We start from the raw sequence: 18,327 nt of genomic DNA on the forward strand, positions 1-18,327 counted from the left end.
ATGTTTTTTCATACGGAAGACCAAACATATATTTTTCAATATACCCAATTTTCGTTTAGAAAAAATGATGCCTTTTTAAATTCAAAAGGACAGCGATTTATTTATTGTGTAAGAGGTTTTAATATAAAGTGGTTTTACATTACCTCTGGAGTTGGAATTAAAGCAAACCTAATTAAAATTTAACTTGGAATGCTTTGTTTAATCTTTTAGTTCGTAATTGGCTTATGCAGATAAGGCTGTTTAAGTAGTTAAAGAAAAATATTTTATTTGTCTTACGTGGGCTATTTGTTCTAAATCATTAACGAGAGGCGTATAATATGTACTATATATACAGCTTTTGTCTGCGGTTCTGCCTACATGAAATTTTTTCAAGAATAAAAGTCCCGTTTAATCTTGCCCCGTTTAAACTACTCAGGAGTATTGTAACTTATTATTAGTGAAAGAGTTTTCAAAATCAGTTAGGAAGTTTCAGAGAATAGCCCTCCCTTTTGTAAGCCACTACAAACATACAAGCAAACAAACTCATAAGTTTTTCTTCTTTATAATATTACTATATATAGATTATGAAAGATTAATAAGTGAATGTTGAGATGAAATAATTTTAGATCAAATGGTAGTCATTGTCATGCAACAATAACTTTTCATTTGTCTTAGATAATATTATAGGTACGCAATGAATTTAAAATTCTGAAATCTCGGTATAAAAAATAAATATGATGTTTATCCAAATCTCGTACACCAGGTGCGTGCCAAAACTATATTTCGCGAACATTAAAAAGGCCAAACGGAGTATGCTGCACTGTGCCACACTTGATGACATACACAGTATCGAATATCAACATTTTATTTGTATTAGGCGATCTATTCACCTATTGTTCCTGTTGGTTTAAGCGAATATTTTTAATTATTAATTAGAATTATTTAAAAATTGTTTATATTTTAATTTAATTAATTTTAGATTAATTGAAATGTCCAATAACGTTTATTGGTAAAGGGTTTAATGCGTTGAGACATAAAATATCTTGTAAAAAAAAATAATATTTATAAGAAACAAATTGCTTTAGGCAGTGAACCTTGATTTGAAATACGTAAGTTCTCGTACAAAGCGGGCAGAGTTCTTGGATCGTTCATTAATCGTATTTATTTTTAAGCAGATTATTCTGGATACATTTTATTAGTCTCAATTTGTTTTGTTCCGTAGTCAATGCGACATAAAAAACAACTGAAAAATATGTTTTATTTGTATCTCTTTGTGTTGTAGTATGTCGGTGATGCTTTTGTTTGTTGCTGAAAGAGCAATGCGTATCCAAATCCAATTTAGAGTCACACATATTTATAAAAACTGGAGCTATATTTTTTTACACCATTGTAATTTTATAAAGTACGCCGATCCAATATTATTTATCTTTGTTAGCTAACAGCGTTGTGATGAACCTATGTTTTAAATGTATCAGTGTTATAAAAGATATCTCATATTGATTTCGCAAATCGCCCATTCATCCATTATTTTCCACTCGCTAACCATGACGTCATATAAATTAGTCACGCGTAGTTACAAGGGATGACCGGGTCACTATTTACTCCGGGGTGCGACTTGAATAGCGCTGATAAGGGCTGGCGCCAAAGATCTCGACGAGAGGACGTTAAATTGAAAACGTGTGTCGAATGTGAGGTGGACAGTTTGCGAACGCTCGAGAAAACCTTTTAACTATAATAATAGATAAACAGTTGTGTAACTTTCGGTAAAGGCGGCCTTGTCGAATTGGGGACGACTTGAGGATTTGGAACAATTAACGTTGTATGTATGTTTAGAGAGAGCGAATATAGTGTATTACTAGGCGAAGTATACATAATGCTGATCGTTAGTATTGTGTTTGAGGCTTCTTAATTTGGATATAAACCAAGGAATGAATAGTGACTAAATTTATGATGCTTTGAGATTAAAACTATTTAAACGAATAAATTGTTTTCGTACTAAATAAAACATAAATAAGTAATGCCGAATCAACAAATAACTTTAAGACTAGGATGAATTCATGAAAGACAAGAATGTATCACAAGTCCCAGAAACTTAATATTCATTTTTCCAAACACCCATTATAATCAAAGTTGAGCGCTCGAGTTGATAACTCATGCTGGCGTATCGAGCTTGCTCCTATTTACAGTTTGTAAACTTTTATGTCGTTTGAAGATTCACGAGTCGACAAGTCGGCAAAGTACCCCAACTCACGGTAAAAGCGCGGCGGGACCGTGTACTCAAAATAATCCGCTTTGCATAACCAATGTGCTTGGAAGTTCGTCTAGCAAGCGCTCCATTTGAGCGCACTCGATACTACTCATTACGCTCTATTTATGCTTCACGACTTACGTATGTTGCACGTTAACATGTCGCCGACTGTGATATGAGTGTGCATTGTTACTTGCATGTTGGGTTCATTACACTCATTAGTTATAGGAATATATGTAGCTCTATTAAGATTCTAAAAGAATTTGCTTGTTTACTTTTTTTTATTGCTTTGAATGAGGTGACGAGGTTGCCGTTCGCCTGATGGTAAGTGATACGACCGTCCATTAACAGTAGAAACACCATCCAACACCTTGAATTACAAAGTATTGTTTGGTATTCCACTGCGCTCGCCATCCTGAGAATTGAGATGTTAAGTCTTATTATGTTAAGTAGGTTCACTGGCTACAATATCCTTCAAACCGAAACGCAAAAATGACTACACATATGAGAGACATACCACCAGTTATTTGATTAAAAGTAACCTAACATCTAAATTCTCCACATGCAATCCTGTCCAGATACATTAGATAACTAAATAATTAAATGAGTATCTAAAAATAATTACGTAATCACCAATTTGAAACATTTGAAATCCACTCGTACGTGTAATAAGTAGAGCGCAACATTGAATTAACGTGGATCCATCGGAAAGGGCAAAAGTTCTCCACAAAAACAACATTATACCGTAGATTATGTGACCCACGTAGCAATTGGGATATTGTCTTTTTTGAATATCACCGGTTTGTTTCCCTGGACATATGTCCTGGCAGAACTGACAGTTTCTTTGATCTTGAGTTTAGGTATCGTTTTTACCGCATAGTACGAGGTTTAAATGGTTACTCGTTTCCACATTTACTATTCTAATATCTTTTAGTATATGATTTTGCAGATGTATTTTTAACGCATTATAAAAATATGTCTATTATTGATAATAAAAGATATTTCCAATTGACTTGCGCAGAGCGTCAATATAATTTTTTATTATCATTACATAGTGAAATTTATCGTTCTTCCCCTGAATTTTATTGATGGTGATTTATTGCCCTTAACGTAATAAGATTTTTATTAATAACATTTTTAATAAATTGTAATTTTACGATGTCTATAAACCGAAAGAAACGTTTTACGTCAAAATTGATTTAACATCGTTTTCTCTTGTATTTTCTCTCATCATCTTTCTATTGAAATATTAAATTAAAACAGGTTTTGAACTGTAGAACGAATATGAATTAGGTCTCAGACAGATTTTGTTCGAAAAATATAATAGTAGCAACATAAAATATTTAATACTTGCTTTTGCTTACGGCTCTGCCCGAGTGAAAGATTTTCTTTGGGGTAAAAGTCACGCTTTATATTTTCCCAGCATGTAGTTAAGCGTATATTTTATGTTAAACTTTTAGCAATACTGTTGGAGATTGTAACCTTCGTCGTGACTTATTATTTTTTATATGTTCTATTTTTAGAACTAATTGTATTTTGTTTGCCATAGTTACTTCTCTTTAGTCCGAAATAAACACTCATGTCAATAACATCTTTTTACTAACTTTATTTAATTACTAAGAACATATACCATATTTACAACACGTTATCAGCACGAACGCTTAGTTCTTAGATTTTTTCACGTTTTTTGGTAAAATAAAGTTGAATATATTTTTGTGTGACTAGGAAATAGTAATAGTCTGAAAATGTCACATGAATCTGGAGATGTTTCGAGTGTGAAAAATTCCCCGTCGTCGAGCTCATCTTTTACATTTTCATGTTTGAGGAATAAAGATGGATATCCTACATGGAAATTTAAGATGCGCAATTACCTTATGCATGAGGATCTGTGGGAAACAATCGGTGGATACCCAAATGGAGACACAACCCCTGCCTCTACAAAGGTACGCAAAGACGCAAAGGCATTAGCAAAGATATGCTTATCAGTAGAAGGTGCAGCGATAACCCATATAAGATGTGCGAAAACTGCATCTGAGGCATGGACTTGTTTGCAAAAAGTTTTTGAAGATAAGGGAATAGGACGAAGATTATTTTTGGAGCGTAGACTGTACAGGTTGAGTCTATCAGAGTTCAAAAATATTGAACTATATATTAACGCAGTTATGTCAACCGCACAGGATCTTGCGGATATTGATGTAGTCATAGAGGACAAGTCTATTGCTGCAATACTTTTGGGAGGTCTAACTCCAAGGTATGAACCTCTCATTATGGCTTTAGAAAATTGCAATGTAGACGTGACTACAGAGTTGGTGAAAACAAAACTGCTTAATGAAATGTCCAAAGATGTGGCTACGTCATTAGACTCTGTTTTTCATGCGAAGAAGAAGCCTAAGTCAATGAAGAAGAATATAGTTTGTTATGAGTGCAAGACACCTGGACATAAGAGACCAGACTGTCCACAGAGAAACAAGAAGGAGAAAGGCAATGCGGTAAATACCAATGATACGATATTTACAAGTCTTAATACTTCTGGAAACCCAAGAAAGGACATAATTTATGTAGATTCAGGTTGTACTAGACACATGACTTCTAGACGGGACTGGTTTCAGAATATCTCGATACAGAATCAAGGTACTGTTACTGTCGCAAATGGAGAACAGATTAAGTGCTGCGGAATTGGAAATATTTCAATAAACACGCCCGAGAACGTGGTCAACAATATTAGTGATGTTGCTTATATACCAGATTTGAAAGCTAGTTTGTTATCTGTATATAAAACTGTTGAAAAGGGTTTTATTTGTGTTTTTGATAAAAATGGATGTAACTTTTATAAATCTGATACTTTTAATTTTACAGGTGAATCTGTTGCTCATGCCTCGCCCTGTGGTGGACTGTACGTTTTAGATGGTACTGTAAATGTTTCCGAGAATGTGGCGGATAATTTTTTGACACAAGATGTGCACTCTGGTTGTCAGGATAGTTATCAAATATGGCATAAGAGGTTAGGACATTTGTGTCGTATAGGCATGAACCAACTGAAAAATCACAAGGTAGGTATAAAGTATACAGGAGTAGATAAAACTAGTTGTATCGCTTGCGTGGAAGGTAAACAAGCAAGAAAACCTTTCAAAAGGTTAGCGTTTAATAGGGCTACTTCCCCTTTGGAACTGATCCATATGGATTTGATGGGACCGGTGTCTACAACTTCTTTTCAAGGAAATAGATATATGTTGACAATAGTAGACGATTATACGCGAAAAGTGTTTGCTTATTTTATTTCTTCTAAAACAGAAGTCAAAGATATATTTTGTGTGTTTCAATGTTTTGTTGAAAATCAGTTAGATAAAACAATTAAAGCAATTAGGACTGATGGAGGTAAGGAGTTCGTGAATAAAGAGTTTGTTGATTATCTTGCTTCAAAAGGTATTGAACATCAAACAACGACGCCTTATAGTCCTCAGCAAGTTGGAGTAGCGGAACGCACCCATCGTTCGGTTACAGAAAAGGCAAGAACGTTGCTAGCTGAAAGTTCACTACCGAAAGCATTCTGGGAAGATGCATTCCAAGTTGCCATTTACCTTAAGAATAGGTCTCCTCATCGAGCCTTAGGTGGACAAATTCCTTATGACAAATGGTATGGACGAAAAGGTGATCTTAGCCATCTAAAAGTATTTGGTTGTAGAGCTCTAGTCCATATACCTTCGTGTCACAGGAAAAAATTAGATGTCAAGGCACAGGAAGCAATTTTCGTCGGTTATTCTGAAAATCCAGGCACTTATATTTTTAGGGATCCTGCTAACCCACGAAAAGTTATTATATCCAGAGATGCAACCTTTTTTGAAAATTGCTTTACAGCGCTAAAGCAGAAGCAATCTGTCGCACAGTCAGAATCTATATTGTTATTTGATGAGCAAAAGAGATTGATTCTGAGTTTGATCATGACTGTCAATTCTATGACTGTGATGAGAGTATCAGCCCGGCGGCTGAAGCAACTTTACCAGTAAATCTAGAAAGTGCAAAAGAGTCAGCGACTCTGGAAGAGCGAGAGTCTCTCAGTGACTTAAGGATGCCTAGTGTGGAAAAAGAGACAGCGAATTTGGAACAGGAATCGCACCCTGAGCGCAGATACCCTTCCAGAGACAGAAAACCAACAAATTTTTATAAGGCTTACAATACGTCAATGGTAGATTCTAATGAACCTACGACATATTACGAAGCTACTCATGCCGATGATGCTGATAAGTGGCACCATAATATGGCTGGTGAGTATAGTTCTTTAATGAAACTCCATACATGGAATTTAGTAGATAAGCCTAAAAAAAGGTTATGCCATGTAAATGGATTTACAAAATTAAACTACCAAACTCTATGGTAAAGAACTTATGATATTAGGAATTTTGTTGATGACATAATAGTCTTCTTTAAATCTAATTTGACATTTGACACTGTCAAGAATTTGAATTTTTGAGAAGATTTGTCGAGATATTTTTCATTAAAAGATCTCTGAATTATATTCTTTCTATATTAGAAAAGTTTAATATGAAGGAGTGTAAGACCGTGGATACTCCATTAGTTTAAAAATAATATGGCAAGAAGAACGGATGGTCAAGTCATAAGAATGAAGAACCATTTAAAGGGTTTTTGTGACGCAGACTGGGCAAACTGTCCAATCGACAGAAGGTCATACACCGGTTATGTTTACAAGTTAAGTGGAGGTCCAGTATCATGGGAATCCAAGAAGCAACCTACTGTTGCGTTAAGTTCGGCCGAGTCAGAATATATGGCATTAGCGTCTGCCACGAAGGAAGCGTGTTACTTACGTCGGTTTATATACGAGATAACAGGTATACTTTGTTCAGTTAACTTAGCTTCTGACAGCCAAAGTGCCATTAATCTTGTTCGAAATCCTGTACACCACAGCAGGACAAAGCATATAGATACTAGGTTTCACTTTATTAGGGAAAAGGTATCTAATAATATTGTTAAGTTAGAATATATAAAAAGTAACGATATGCCTGCTGATGTACTAACGAAGGCCCTCGGACCTCTAGCACACAAACGATGTGTAGTTAACTTAGGTTTAGAAACTTAATTATTTTATTTGTTTTGTTTTCTGTCACAACTGCGATTAAGGGCGGCTGTTGGAGATTGTAACCTTCGTCGTGACTTATTATTTTTTTATATGTTCTATTTTTAGAACTAATTGTATTTTGTTTGCCATAGTTACTTCTCTTTAGTCCGAAATAAACACTCATGTCAATAACATCTTTTTACTAACTTTATTTAAATACTAAGAACATATACCATATTTACAACAAATACATCAGTGAGAATTGCATTAAATTCCATGGAATAGTTTTTGTGTGATGCATGTTGCGACATAAAGACAGTCAAACACACAACAATTCTAAAAACAGTTGTTTTAGCTTCTGTTGCTAATAAAGATCGTTTTTCTTAAACATCTATAATGTACAGACATCGTCGTGTTAAAAAATTGTAATATGTATAAATAATAAGCAACAACGTATTATTTTTATGATATTAAAATAATCGGTACATTTTGATATATGAGATATTCAATATATTCATATTGTGATATGAAATTGCCGATACGAATGTCATACATTTTTTGTATTTTCAAATAACCATTCATCACAAACTGGCAAATATGTAAAAAAAATAGGTAGCATCATATAAGATTTTTCACATAAAAGTATAGAGAAGTAGGAAAATTAAAATGTTATATAGCATATTTCTGTGTATTGTAATCGGTATAGTATTATTAAAAATAATTGTCTATCTTGGTATACCTATAACATTATACGAGAGATGTCGCTAATATACTCTAAAAACCTTTAATTGTATATACAAATTAAAAAGTAAATACTCTAAATTAAATAATTTACGTTTCTCTGAAAGTAGAAAACTCGAAGCTTTCAGATATCACACAAAACTTGTACGAAATCTAAAGTTCACGTCGGGATTCGTAAAGGTTGTTACATATTGTAAAACCTTTCCCGTTCATGTGCTTCAGAAAGCGCGTGAAATTAAATTTTCGCCTGGGCCCGGAGCTAATGTGACAGGGGAGGAATTATCTCTTACACTCGTTGTTTGCGGGAATTATTCATTGAATGATAAAGTTTGTCGCGTCTGTTGCGAGACATTTTTGTTAGCATTGATATTCTATAGACACGAACGTCCATATAAACTATTTGTTCAAAAACTGAACTAAAATGGCAACCAAAACGTCACTGTTATAACTTATTTATTCACTTGAACAACAACATATTTCACTTATTTGACTAATATTTTTTATTGAAATCCAGGTTTACACTTAGACTCGAGTTGTTATATCATGAGCGCCACTCCGTACACAACCACAAGCTGTCAATATTGACCATACTAAAGTCAGTTTGAATGATTGCAGTTCAAATCAGTTGAACATAGTGAATGTTCGGAACGCTAAATTTAGTACGGAGTACATATATATCGATGTTTGTTAGTATTTTTAGATAAATTGTTTATCTATACTTAGTTCGAATTATTTGAAGTATCTTATGAACGTTTAGCAATATTGATTTCTGATCAATAAAATGTCAATAAACAATAATAGAATAATAAAGTAGAGCTCTTCGAATATTGGATTCTAAAACAAGCGACGTATTTTTAGTCCGGGCTGCAGATATGCTCTACAGTCTAGGTTCAGCTGTCATAAATTACTTTTGACACCTTGAAAGCGGTACCGTAGATAGAAATACCGAGTAGAGTTAAGGTTCCTATCGCGCTGTCAAATTAATACGGACGAAAATATAATAGTCAACCGATAGTCATAGAGATTATGCTAATTAGTGTTTACTGTTTAGTTATTTGCCGCACAATCGTTTTGTCTCTTTCTACATAGAATAACATTATGAGAGTATTTGCTAGTCTGAATCGAACCCGAGACCTCAGCAATCTAGTCGAACAGCAATATAGCTACGTTGTCAAGGAAAACTTAATGTTTTCAATATCTTATTAAGATTTAAATATTGCAATAGATCTTATATTACCCTGTCTAATATGAGCGAATAGAATACTTCCTAAGAGACATATACGATGTATAAGAGGGGTACCTTTACGACAAAGTTTATGGCGTTTATACGAGCCGGTCTAGGGGTAACTTCGATTCAATATACTGGTGTTTAGGGTTTTAGGGTCCTTAAAGACATATGTTTACCACTAATGGGACCCTTTACTCCAAATTAGAAGCCTCAAACATGATTAATAGAACCGTGTTAGAAATGGGTATCAAATATGCAATCTATAAATATTCGATGTGAATACGAGTGTTTATTATTAATTTTGTATTCACAGATAAAAAAAAATGTTGTTTTTAAATATTTTAACGTCATTCACACATATTTGAATTAAGAATTAATGGCCGCCAATAAAAATATAGCTGTTATTTTAATATCAGCGTGTGAATGACGCTTGTGTATTGTAATACACATTTGCTGTAAACGTTTCTCGTTACACAATTTAATTTAAGCTTTTGTTCAGCAACAATGGCTCTTCGGTAAGTATAGAATTTCTAGCGTAACATAGCATTTTGTTAATGGATAATTTAACAGATATTATCTATACTATTATATAAAATAAAGTTGGAGTGTTTGGTTTTTGTTTGAACCCGTTGAATTATAATCCGTTTGATGGACCTGACCCTTAGAGTACAATAGTAGTTGTTATAATATTTACTATTTACGAAGCAACAGTTATCTAATTCCTAATGAATAAATTAAATGACATGGACTGCTCTAAACAACAACAAAAAATGTATTTTTATTCTCTGTGTCATGTACTGAAGTTTATCCATTAAACTGATTTTGAAAAGAGCAACACCAGAAATCTTGCTCGTTCTTCTCTGGTGAGAACTGTTATCCGAACTGGCAATACAGTTAATATTGACGGAATCTAAATAATGTATAACATTTTACAGGTTCAAATAAATTATTTCATTTCAATTAATTTCAAAGACAATTTTCAAATTTCCGAAACACGTTACCAAAAAATACTAAACGTCAATTTAAAAATTCCAAAATATTTTGTAGATATAAAATGAACAAAAAAAAAATAAACTGCTCTCAAAGTCCGCTTGTCTGTGGTAAAATAATTGCGCTGTTCATTCGCTTTGCGGACGAGTTGATAAAGAACTCTTTGTGGTAGGCTCAGGTACTTAGATGCTCTTTTAATAGGCTTATGACCCGTGACTTTTAGGAGCGGCCGGTACTGTATAGAATATTCCTGATATGGCAGTGGTAATCAAAACATAGTTAGGGGCCGTTCAAGCAACGTAAGCTTTAAAGGGGGATGGAGCTACTGTGCTTTGGGTATGTTTGATGACGTGAAGTATGGAGAATTGGATATGTATTTAATATATATTCTTTATAAATAAATAACAATTAAGGTATTAAACAGATTTTGGAAACGTTATACCTATGCTTACGTAAGCAAGGAATAAAAACTTTACTTACTTTTGCTGACAAGGGCAACGGGAGAGCGAGGGCTGGGTTAAAAATACTAAAATTTTGCTATCGTAATACTTGAACGGCTCTTTATATAATATCATAATGATATTATAAAGTATTTCGTTGTTCGCTCCCATTTTCTGAGAAGTCGTGAGACTAAAAAAAATTATGTCGATATTAGAGGAGTGTTATTTGAGTTTTGTTAGAGATGATACAGGGTTGAAGTTCTTAGAAAATTGTGTGAAGTTTTAGTATACATAGATATATTTAGTCTTAATAATACAATGAGAAACTACATAATAAAACGAATCTGATTAAAAAAAATATATACTGTAGTTTTATCACCCCCAAAATCTATATTTACGTGAATATATGTGCAAATCCATCCTTATATCAAGCCCGATTATAATATATGCTTGGAATTTAAAAAAATATATAAATCTATTACTCGAATTAAATCAAAACCTTCTCATTCACAGCAAACAATTACGACTGAATCCACAAGCACAAGCATTTAAATGTCCATAATTTAGTATTCACAAAGAATACACACTTAATTTTAGAAAAGTCAGGGGTGTGTATCCTTGAGATTTTAATTTGTGGGCATTTGTCTCGGCAGTATTTTTAACATTCAACAAGGCTGTCGTCGCTTATTGAATTATCATTTAATTTAATGATGACGGAAAACAATGATTTTTTATTATTGCTTTGAATGTCGAGACGAGCCCGCCGTTCGCCTGATGGTAAGCGATACGACCATCCATCAGAAACGCCATCCAACACCTTGAATTTCAAAGTATTGTTGTGTATTCCACTGCGCTCGTCATCCTGGGACATGAGATGTTAAGTCTCACTATGTCTAGTAGTTACACTGGCTACAATATCCCTCAAACTGGAACATAACAGTGACAATACACTGCTGCTTGGCGGCAGAAATAGAAATTGCGGTGGTACTTACCTAGGCGGACTCTCACATATGAGAGACCTACCACCAATAAGTCGTGACCTGCATACCTGAGAAATTCTCTATAGGAATTTTAGCGGTGTGTGAAGTCTACTAATCTGCACTAGGCCAGCAGTGAGACAGTATATAATACAGGGCTGATATTACATTTATATTTATTTATAAATATTAAACACTCACCGTCGGCGTTGTCTCGGTCAGGACCGCTGTCGTGTTCCGACTCCGATTCGTCCCAAATGGTGTCCGTGGCGATCTTCTGTCGTGAGCATTCTATCCAGTAGCCAGGCGTCGGGATCAAACTGTGAGGGTACTCTTCGCAGAATTCATCTGGAAGAGAGAATTTGTTCCAGTAATCTGTTTTAAGTATTGCGTTTCCTCTTTGCTACGGCTAGAAATATTGGGATCATTAAATATATAAAAATGTTTAGGTAATAAACATGTAAATAAATATATTACTCGCTAATCGTAAAATAAATGTATAGGAAATATATATGTAAATAAATATATTATTCGCTCTAATTACAAGGTCCATGTTAAAATTTTGCATACATTGAACTATATATACTTAACACATAATTATTTTTTTGTCTTATTTAATTTTTGCCCACATGAATATATTTAATTTCATTTTTCTAACACATATAAAAATTTATAATAAATGTATAGTATCTGTGGCAAAGTCAGCGGTCTTACGTAGAAAGTTTTATTTGTTACGTCTGACGATACAGTCAAATAATTGAAGTCAGATCTCTAAAATTTTCCTATTGCACGATGTAACTATTATAGATATTATTTTGATAAACATTTACAGTCCTATCAAAACTAAAAAGAAAAACAAAATGAAATTACATAGAAAGAGATATCGAGGCTTTGTGTAGCGTTTGCTGTTTTATTTTCTATCTCAAGAAAACCGAAAACCTAAGAGGCCTAAAAGGATTATTGCTTTCCATATCTTCAAGAAATAGCTTCAAATCAGATTTTCTTGAGACCCAAATGGTCTTTGAGAAAACAATCGGTTCGGCATTCAAAAGAAAAGATGAAATTCGTGGGCATTCGAGCTAATTATAGAATACCTCTGACGAAATCTGTGCCAACAAAAGACCTTTGTGAGCGTCTCCTGCCTTTTTGTGGACATTACAAGCAGGATTACGATGGATTCAATGGGTCGTGGATAAATATCTTGTTCGGTTTCGTAGGGATTTTTACTAAGCTCTAATTGAAAACGTTGACTCATGTTAAATGAAAAGGGTTTACCTTTATTTCGGCACTTTGGCAGATCTCTAAAGTAAATTGTTTTTTAGATAATGTCACTGAGGGACACTACTGATTAAACCGTTAGCAGTTTAAAAATATGTAACGTTAGTACAATTTATGTTACGCGGCTTGCATATTCTATACACAAAAAAGCAAGATTTTTCTGGCCATTGAAGTTACATTAGTGTTTACGTAAGTTATGTGCAGTACTATCTTTAACTTAGATATTCATGCGACATGAATTTTGAAAGCAAGCCCTCCGTTTCTATTAATATTTGTGAACTTATCCTCGCGTGGAAATCTGTTCGGAGTGATGCCATTACCGGCCCCGGTTGGAGAGATCAGAATAAAATATTTACTTAGAAAGCCGGCCCGCCACGCACGCGGCAAAGGTGCGTAAAATGGACCCCGTCCGCCGCAGAAGGATCGTCTTTAGTACAGCTAGGGTTGACACTAATTATTCGGTGAAATATAGTATTTGTCAAAACAAGCTATAGAAAATATAGTACACTTCAAAAAATTATAGTATTTTCTGGCATAAAACAAAAAATAGACAAATATTTATTTGTTACTAATTAATTTAAAAGTTAGGATATACCTATACCATCACTCAAAAATTAAGGTAAAAGAGCGTTCATATATTTATAAAATGAAGGATTTCTTTATGAGATTGAGGTGTTGAAAATATAGTATTTTTGAGTACCATATATTTCTTCACCAGTGTATAGTATACAAACCAAAATATATAATACAATACTATGTATGATAGTATGGTTGACAACCCTAAGTACAGCTAAAGTATCTTTTGATGTTATTCATTGAATGTTTCATTATAGAAATGTGTTGAGAATAGACATTTTGATGTTTACAATTCATCTTACTGTTTAAAAAAGCTAGAATTATGTTAGCCTGAAGTAAAGTGAAAGTGAATTATATTTTTACATAACTGCGGAAATATTAATGGTAAAAGCCAGATGCCAGTTTACTAAATTAATCCGGGACAGCTTGTGTTGGATCGTGATGAGAGTCAACTGGTTTTGTCACGGTAACCGCAAAATGCCGCAATTCGCAAACACAATTATAATACCGAATTTAATTTGGATTCTAATTTGATATTACTTCAAATGGTGAGTTATAAGTTATAGTTTTAAATTGATTTTATTTTATTAATATTTATCTTCTATGATCTGTGTTTTTGGTTTCTTTCAATCAAAAATAGTCCCAATTGTTCGGTGTCTTTTTATTAAGTCTTGAATTTATAGATCGAGTCGAATTTGTATAAGAACAATGCACAGAAAAAGGGCTAGTTGCAAACTGTACATTGTTCGTATGATGTAGACATTATTGCGAATTATGATCCACAACAGATATCAAGTTATAAATAAAAACTTACCCTAATTACACGTCTGGATTACATATATAACAAAATAGTATGTCAATTATGATACATTATAATAAAAAGTTATTCTCTGACATTCTTAATCTTTCTTCTCTTTTCTTCTTCGTGTTGTTTCTTTCTTCTCGCTTCATTTCGTTGTTTGACCAAGGCTCAATTCACTGTAAGGTAGAACACCAAACTGTAACAAATATGCTTGGCGTTCATACTTAGAGTGGACCGAACAAGCTCGGACTCTAGGTGTTTGAATTTCTTTCTTCTTCTTCTTTTATAACTTAAATACACTTAATGTAGAGAAATGTACAATGGATAACATGGAATAAAATAGTACAAGTAAAGAAGTATGTTAAACAATACATAAGTCAAGAATAAATGAAACCCAATTACAATGGATTTTTATAGGTTATAAAAATTTACATGTCTTTTTTGTTGTAATAACATTGTAAAAAACAAGGTAACAAGTATTTTGTAACAAAAATTTAAGATGAAATTCTAGAAGTCGTAATTAAATAGTTTTCTTGACGAATTTACTTTTCAAATACCTTAACTTTAAAAAGGATGTCTATGCGTTGATTTTTATCATACGTAATTGAACTTTATTTTAATATCTTTTTAGTCTGATTTTGAATAACAAGCAAATTGCCTTTATCACCGTGACAATTTCAACGCACATAAAATATATCAAAGTAAAGTAGGACCACAAAGTATTGCAAGATTATATAACAAAAATCAACATGGCCCATATATTGCGTCTTTATCATGAAATACAAAGGGAGTATTAATTTGCGTTTCTGCGAAGGGGTTTTTATTTAAAACGTGAGTACAAAAGATATGTGTTGTGAGTGCAGGACGTGGAATGTGCTTTTCAGTTTTTTCTTACCGATTGTGTCATGGCGAAAATGTATAACAGTAAGTCTTTTGTGTCCATTCGTTTTTCCCTTGCACGTGAATTTTAAATGACGCTAAATACTTTGTGAGAGTACTTTCTATTTTAATAATAAAGTAAGGGTTTTAATGGTTCCACACATTAGATTTAAGCTACGAACTAGTAAATTATTAATACCACTAAAAGATTAAAGAGTCAATATAATTGTGAAGTTCCATGGGAAAGTTTAGGATAAGAATTTATGCTATATAAATCTAGACTTTAAAAGGCTGTAATAGAGTCCTATTTACTTAACGTATGACATGTTAATTAATATGTTGTGATGAATATAATATTTTCATTACAACATTTTTTAAATCCTTGCTTAAGAAGCCTTTAATGAAGCCCTGAAATAAGTGAATGCTAATGATTGTAATTATTTCGGCGGTAATAATTCTTTGCTAATATAATTAACCTTAGAACTTTGGAATCGGAACATAGTCAAAACATTATATACATAAATTTTTAAACATATTTAGAAGTTTCTATTACACAAACTCCATATTATATAATGAAGTCATTAAAATCAATCAAATGCAATTTCTATATGTATACGCTACGATTTAACATCAAAATTACAAAAACATAAATAAAAACCTTTTTTGACACACTGTGAACTTAAAACAGAAATATCAGGTCATATAAATAAGTTTTAATTGTAGTTAACAATTCTTTTTAAATTTAAAGTAATTTATAAAATTACTATAAAAAGATCATTTCAAACAAGAGCATACTTTGTCCATAATAAAGCAATAAAACATCATCCATTCTAAGAAAATACAGCAAAGCGCATCCACAACAGCGAAACTAAAAGAATTGTCCGGGAATTTACTTTAGTGTTTGCGGTTTAAATGGTGCGCGGTGCTGTCCTTGTTTATTTTAAAACAAATATTGCTACAAATAATCTTTGCTCTGGCGGAGTGTCCCCGTGCGATATGGGATTCAATTGATATATTGCAACACAATAGGGCTTGAATACGCGACGGCTTAACTCTTCAGAATACAAATTGTTCGGAATATGGAAACTCGTTTTTTCAGTAGTTTAGAAATTCTACTAAGTTTTTTCAGTAGGATGGGTATAAAATATAAGGACACAGAAAGAATTTTAATACCGAATACATTATTTTGAATTTGAAGTGTTAAAGTGCAGTTAGCCAAAAAAGTAAAAGCACAAATTCAAAATTTTAAAATCGCCTTTAAAATTTTATGTGCGTATCAACAATCGTTTTCTCTTCACTAATATACTTTTATGGCTTTATTTGTTATATACATAAAAATAATGTTTGGTTTGAATTTAATATGTAGAAAGTTATATAATTTTGAATTTGTTCAACTACTTTTGTGGCTGAATGTACCTTTCACGAAATTTTAAGGAGAACTATATTTTTATAGATTTAACAATAGCGATAATTATTGTTATTCCATTGGTTATCATTGTTCAAAAAAGTGCTCAATGCAGTTTAGTCACCTATGCAGCTACTACAAAATCATGAAAATTGTTTGCTGACCACTGAGGGCGGAAAGGGTTCACTCTTTGTAGACTCATGCACATGAATACGACAAAATATAAGTTTACCATCAAAATGTTCAGTAATCCATAGTAAACATTATCGAAAAAGAAACATAATGATTAATCACATTTATACAAGTCTAAACTTAGAAATTAATAAACGCAGATCCGTGTAATTACCAATAAAATGGCAACACAATCCCATCTTCCAAAATGATATTTGATTACGTAAACACATTTTAAGTTGAAACTTGTGTGCATGAATAAATAAACTCGGGAAAAGGCCCGTGTAATTCCCGCCAACACTGCAAAGGATTATTTGCCTAATCTACACGGGGGTTGCAGACGAGTTTTTCCAAACTGCGTGCTTTATCATTCCACGCTCACGTTTAATTATTTCAATGTTTATTTTGGCTTGTGAGCGGCATTCAGATCCGCTGTGAATTTTATAAAATTTAATTCCATAGTTTGTTGATTTTGTTTGATGTTTGCGCTGTGATATTAAATATCAATTTTATGTTACATATGTGAATATTGGTCTACGGTTAGGTTCCGCCGAAATTGTAGTGTTTGATTTGTGGAGAATTTAATTGAAATCTGAATTGTGATTGGATATATTGAAAAGGTAATTTAAATTGAAATGTATTTATTTTTGTGGTAAGTTTTTGTACAAGTGCGAAAACCTGAAACCGTCTAAAATTACAAACAACTAAGACATAAAATATATAGACTTTTACAGTACATAAATTAAACGAATAAATCATAATTATATAAACCGAGTCACAATTAAATTTCAATAATCAGTCACAAAAAGTACATTAATGTAAAACTATTTACGGATTTTATTGCGGTTTTTTATATTATATTTTTCACCCGACGTTTCGAAGGCGGGGCGGACTGATTAACATAACATATATAATTCAAAATACCCATATTTCACAAAATTATGAGCCAATACCAACATGATACCTCCATCATCCTTTCACAGTACACAAAGCATCGATCATCTCAGGCTTAAGTCGAAGGGTAACGTTTTTAAATCCCCTACCTATTTCACTTAGTTTCGGGTGACGTCGAGCGGTGGAGCTCGCAAATATATTATCGTCGCAGAATGGCCGGCACAAACACAATTTCAGCCTGTCACCTTCGGTTTGTCGACTTACCTATATTATCGGTGGGACCAGTTTAGGCTTAACGAGATTTTTTATGGCAAAAAGTAAGGAAACGACTCTGATCGTATCTTTACCTATTTTTAAGGTAATTTTATCAACGTGTATGTAAGGAATGCTTGAAGAATCCTGGGTGCTTTGTCAGCAAATATCAGTCTAAACCTACTTTCATGGTAATTTTATCAACGAGTATGCAAGGAATGTTCGAAGAAGCTTGGGTGCGTTGGCAGCAAAAATCATTGGATGAGCTTATTGGCGAAAATTATAAGAATTGTAGAATAACATATTTGATTTTTGGTAGTCTTGCTGATTATAAAAAACGAAACGGTAAAGTTGCCACTTCACGCCAGTCAATTGCGTGATAGTGATTTCCTCAAG

The 18,327-nt window shown here is 33.0% G+C and overlaps 1 protein-coding gene across 1 annotated transcript in view; it reads right to left on the reverse strand.

Moving 5' to 3' along the window:
• LOC115452918 overlaps positions 1 to 18,327 on the reverse strand; it is a 90,387-nt gene that overhangs the window by 40,745 nt on the left and 31,315 nt on the right. The window contains exon 5 of the mRNA XM_030181543.2: positions 11,876 to 12,022. Coding sequence (XP_030037403.2) covers positions 11,876 to 12,022 — 147 coding nt within the window. The remainder of the gene's footprint in view (positions 1 to 11,875; positions 12,023 to 18,327) is intronic.

This window comes from Manduca sexta, chromosome 11 (assembly GCF_014839805.1).
Source record: "Manduca sexta isolate Smith_Timp_Sample1 chromosome 11, JHU_Msex_v1.0, whole genome shotgun sequence".
NCBI classification, from domain to species: domain Eukaryota; kingdom Metazoa; phylum Arthropoda; class Insecta; order Lepidoptera; family Sphingidae; genus Manduca; species Manduca sexta.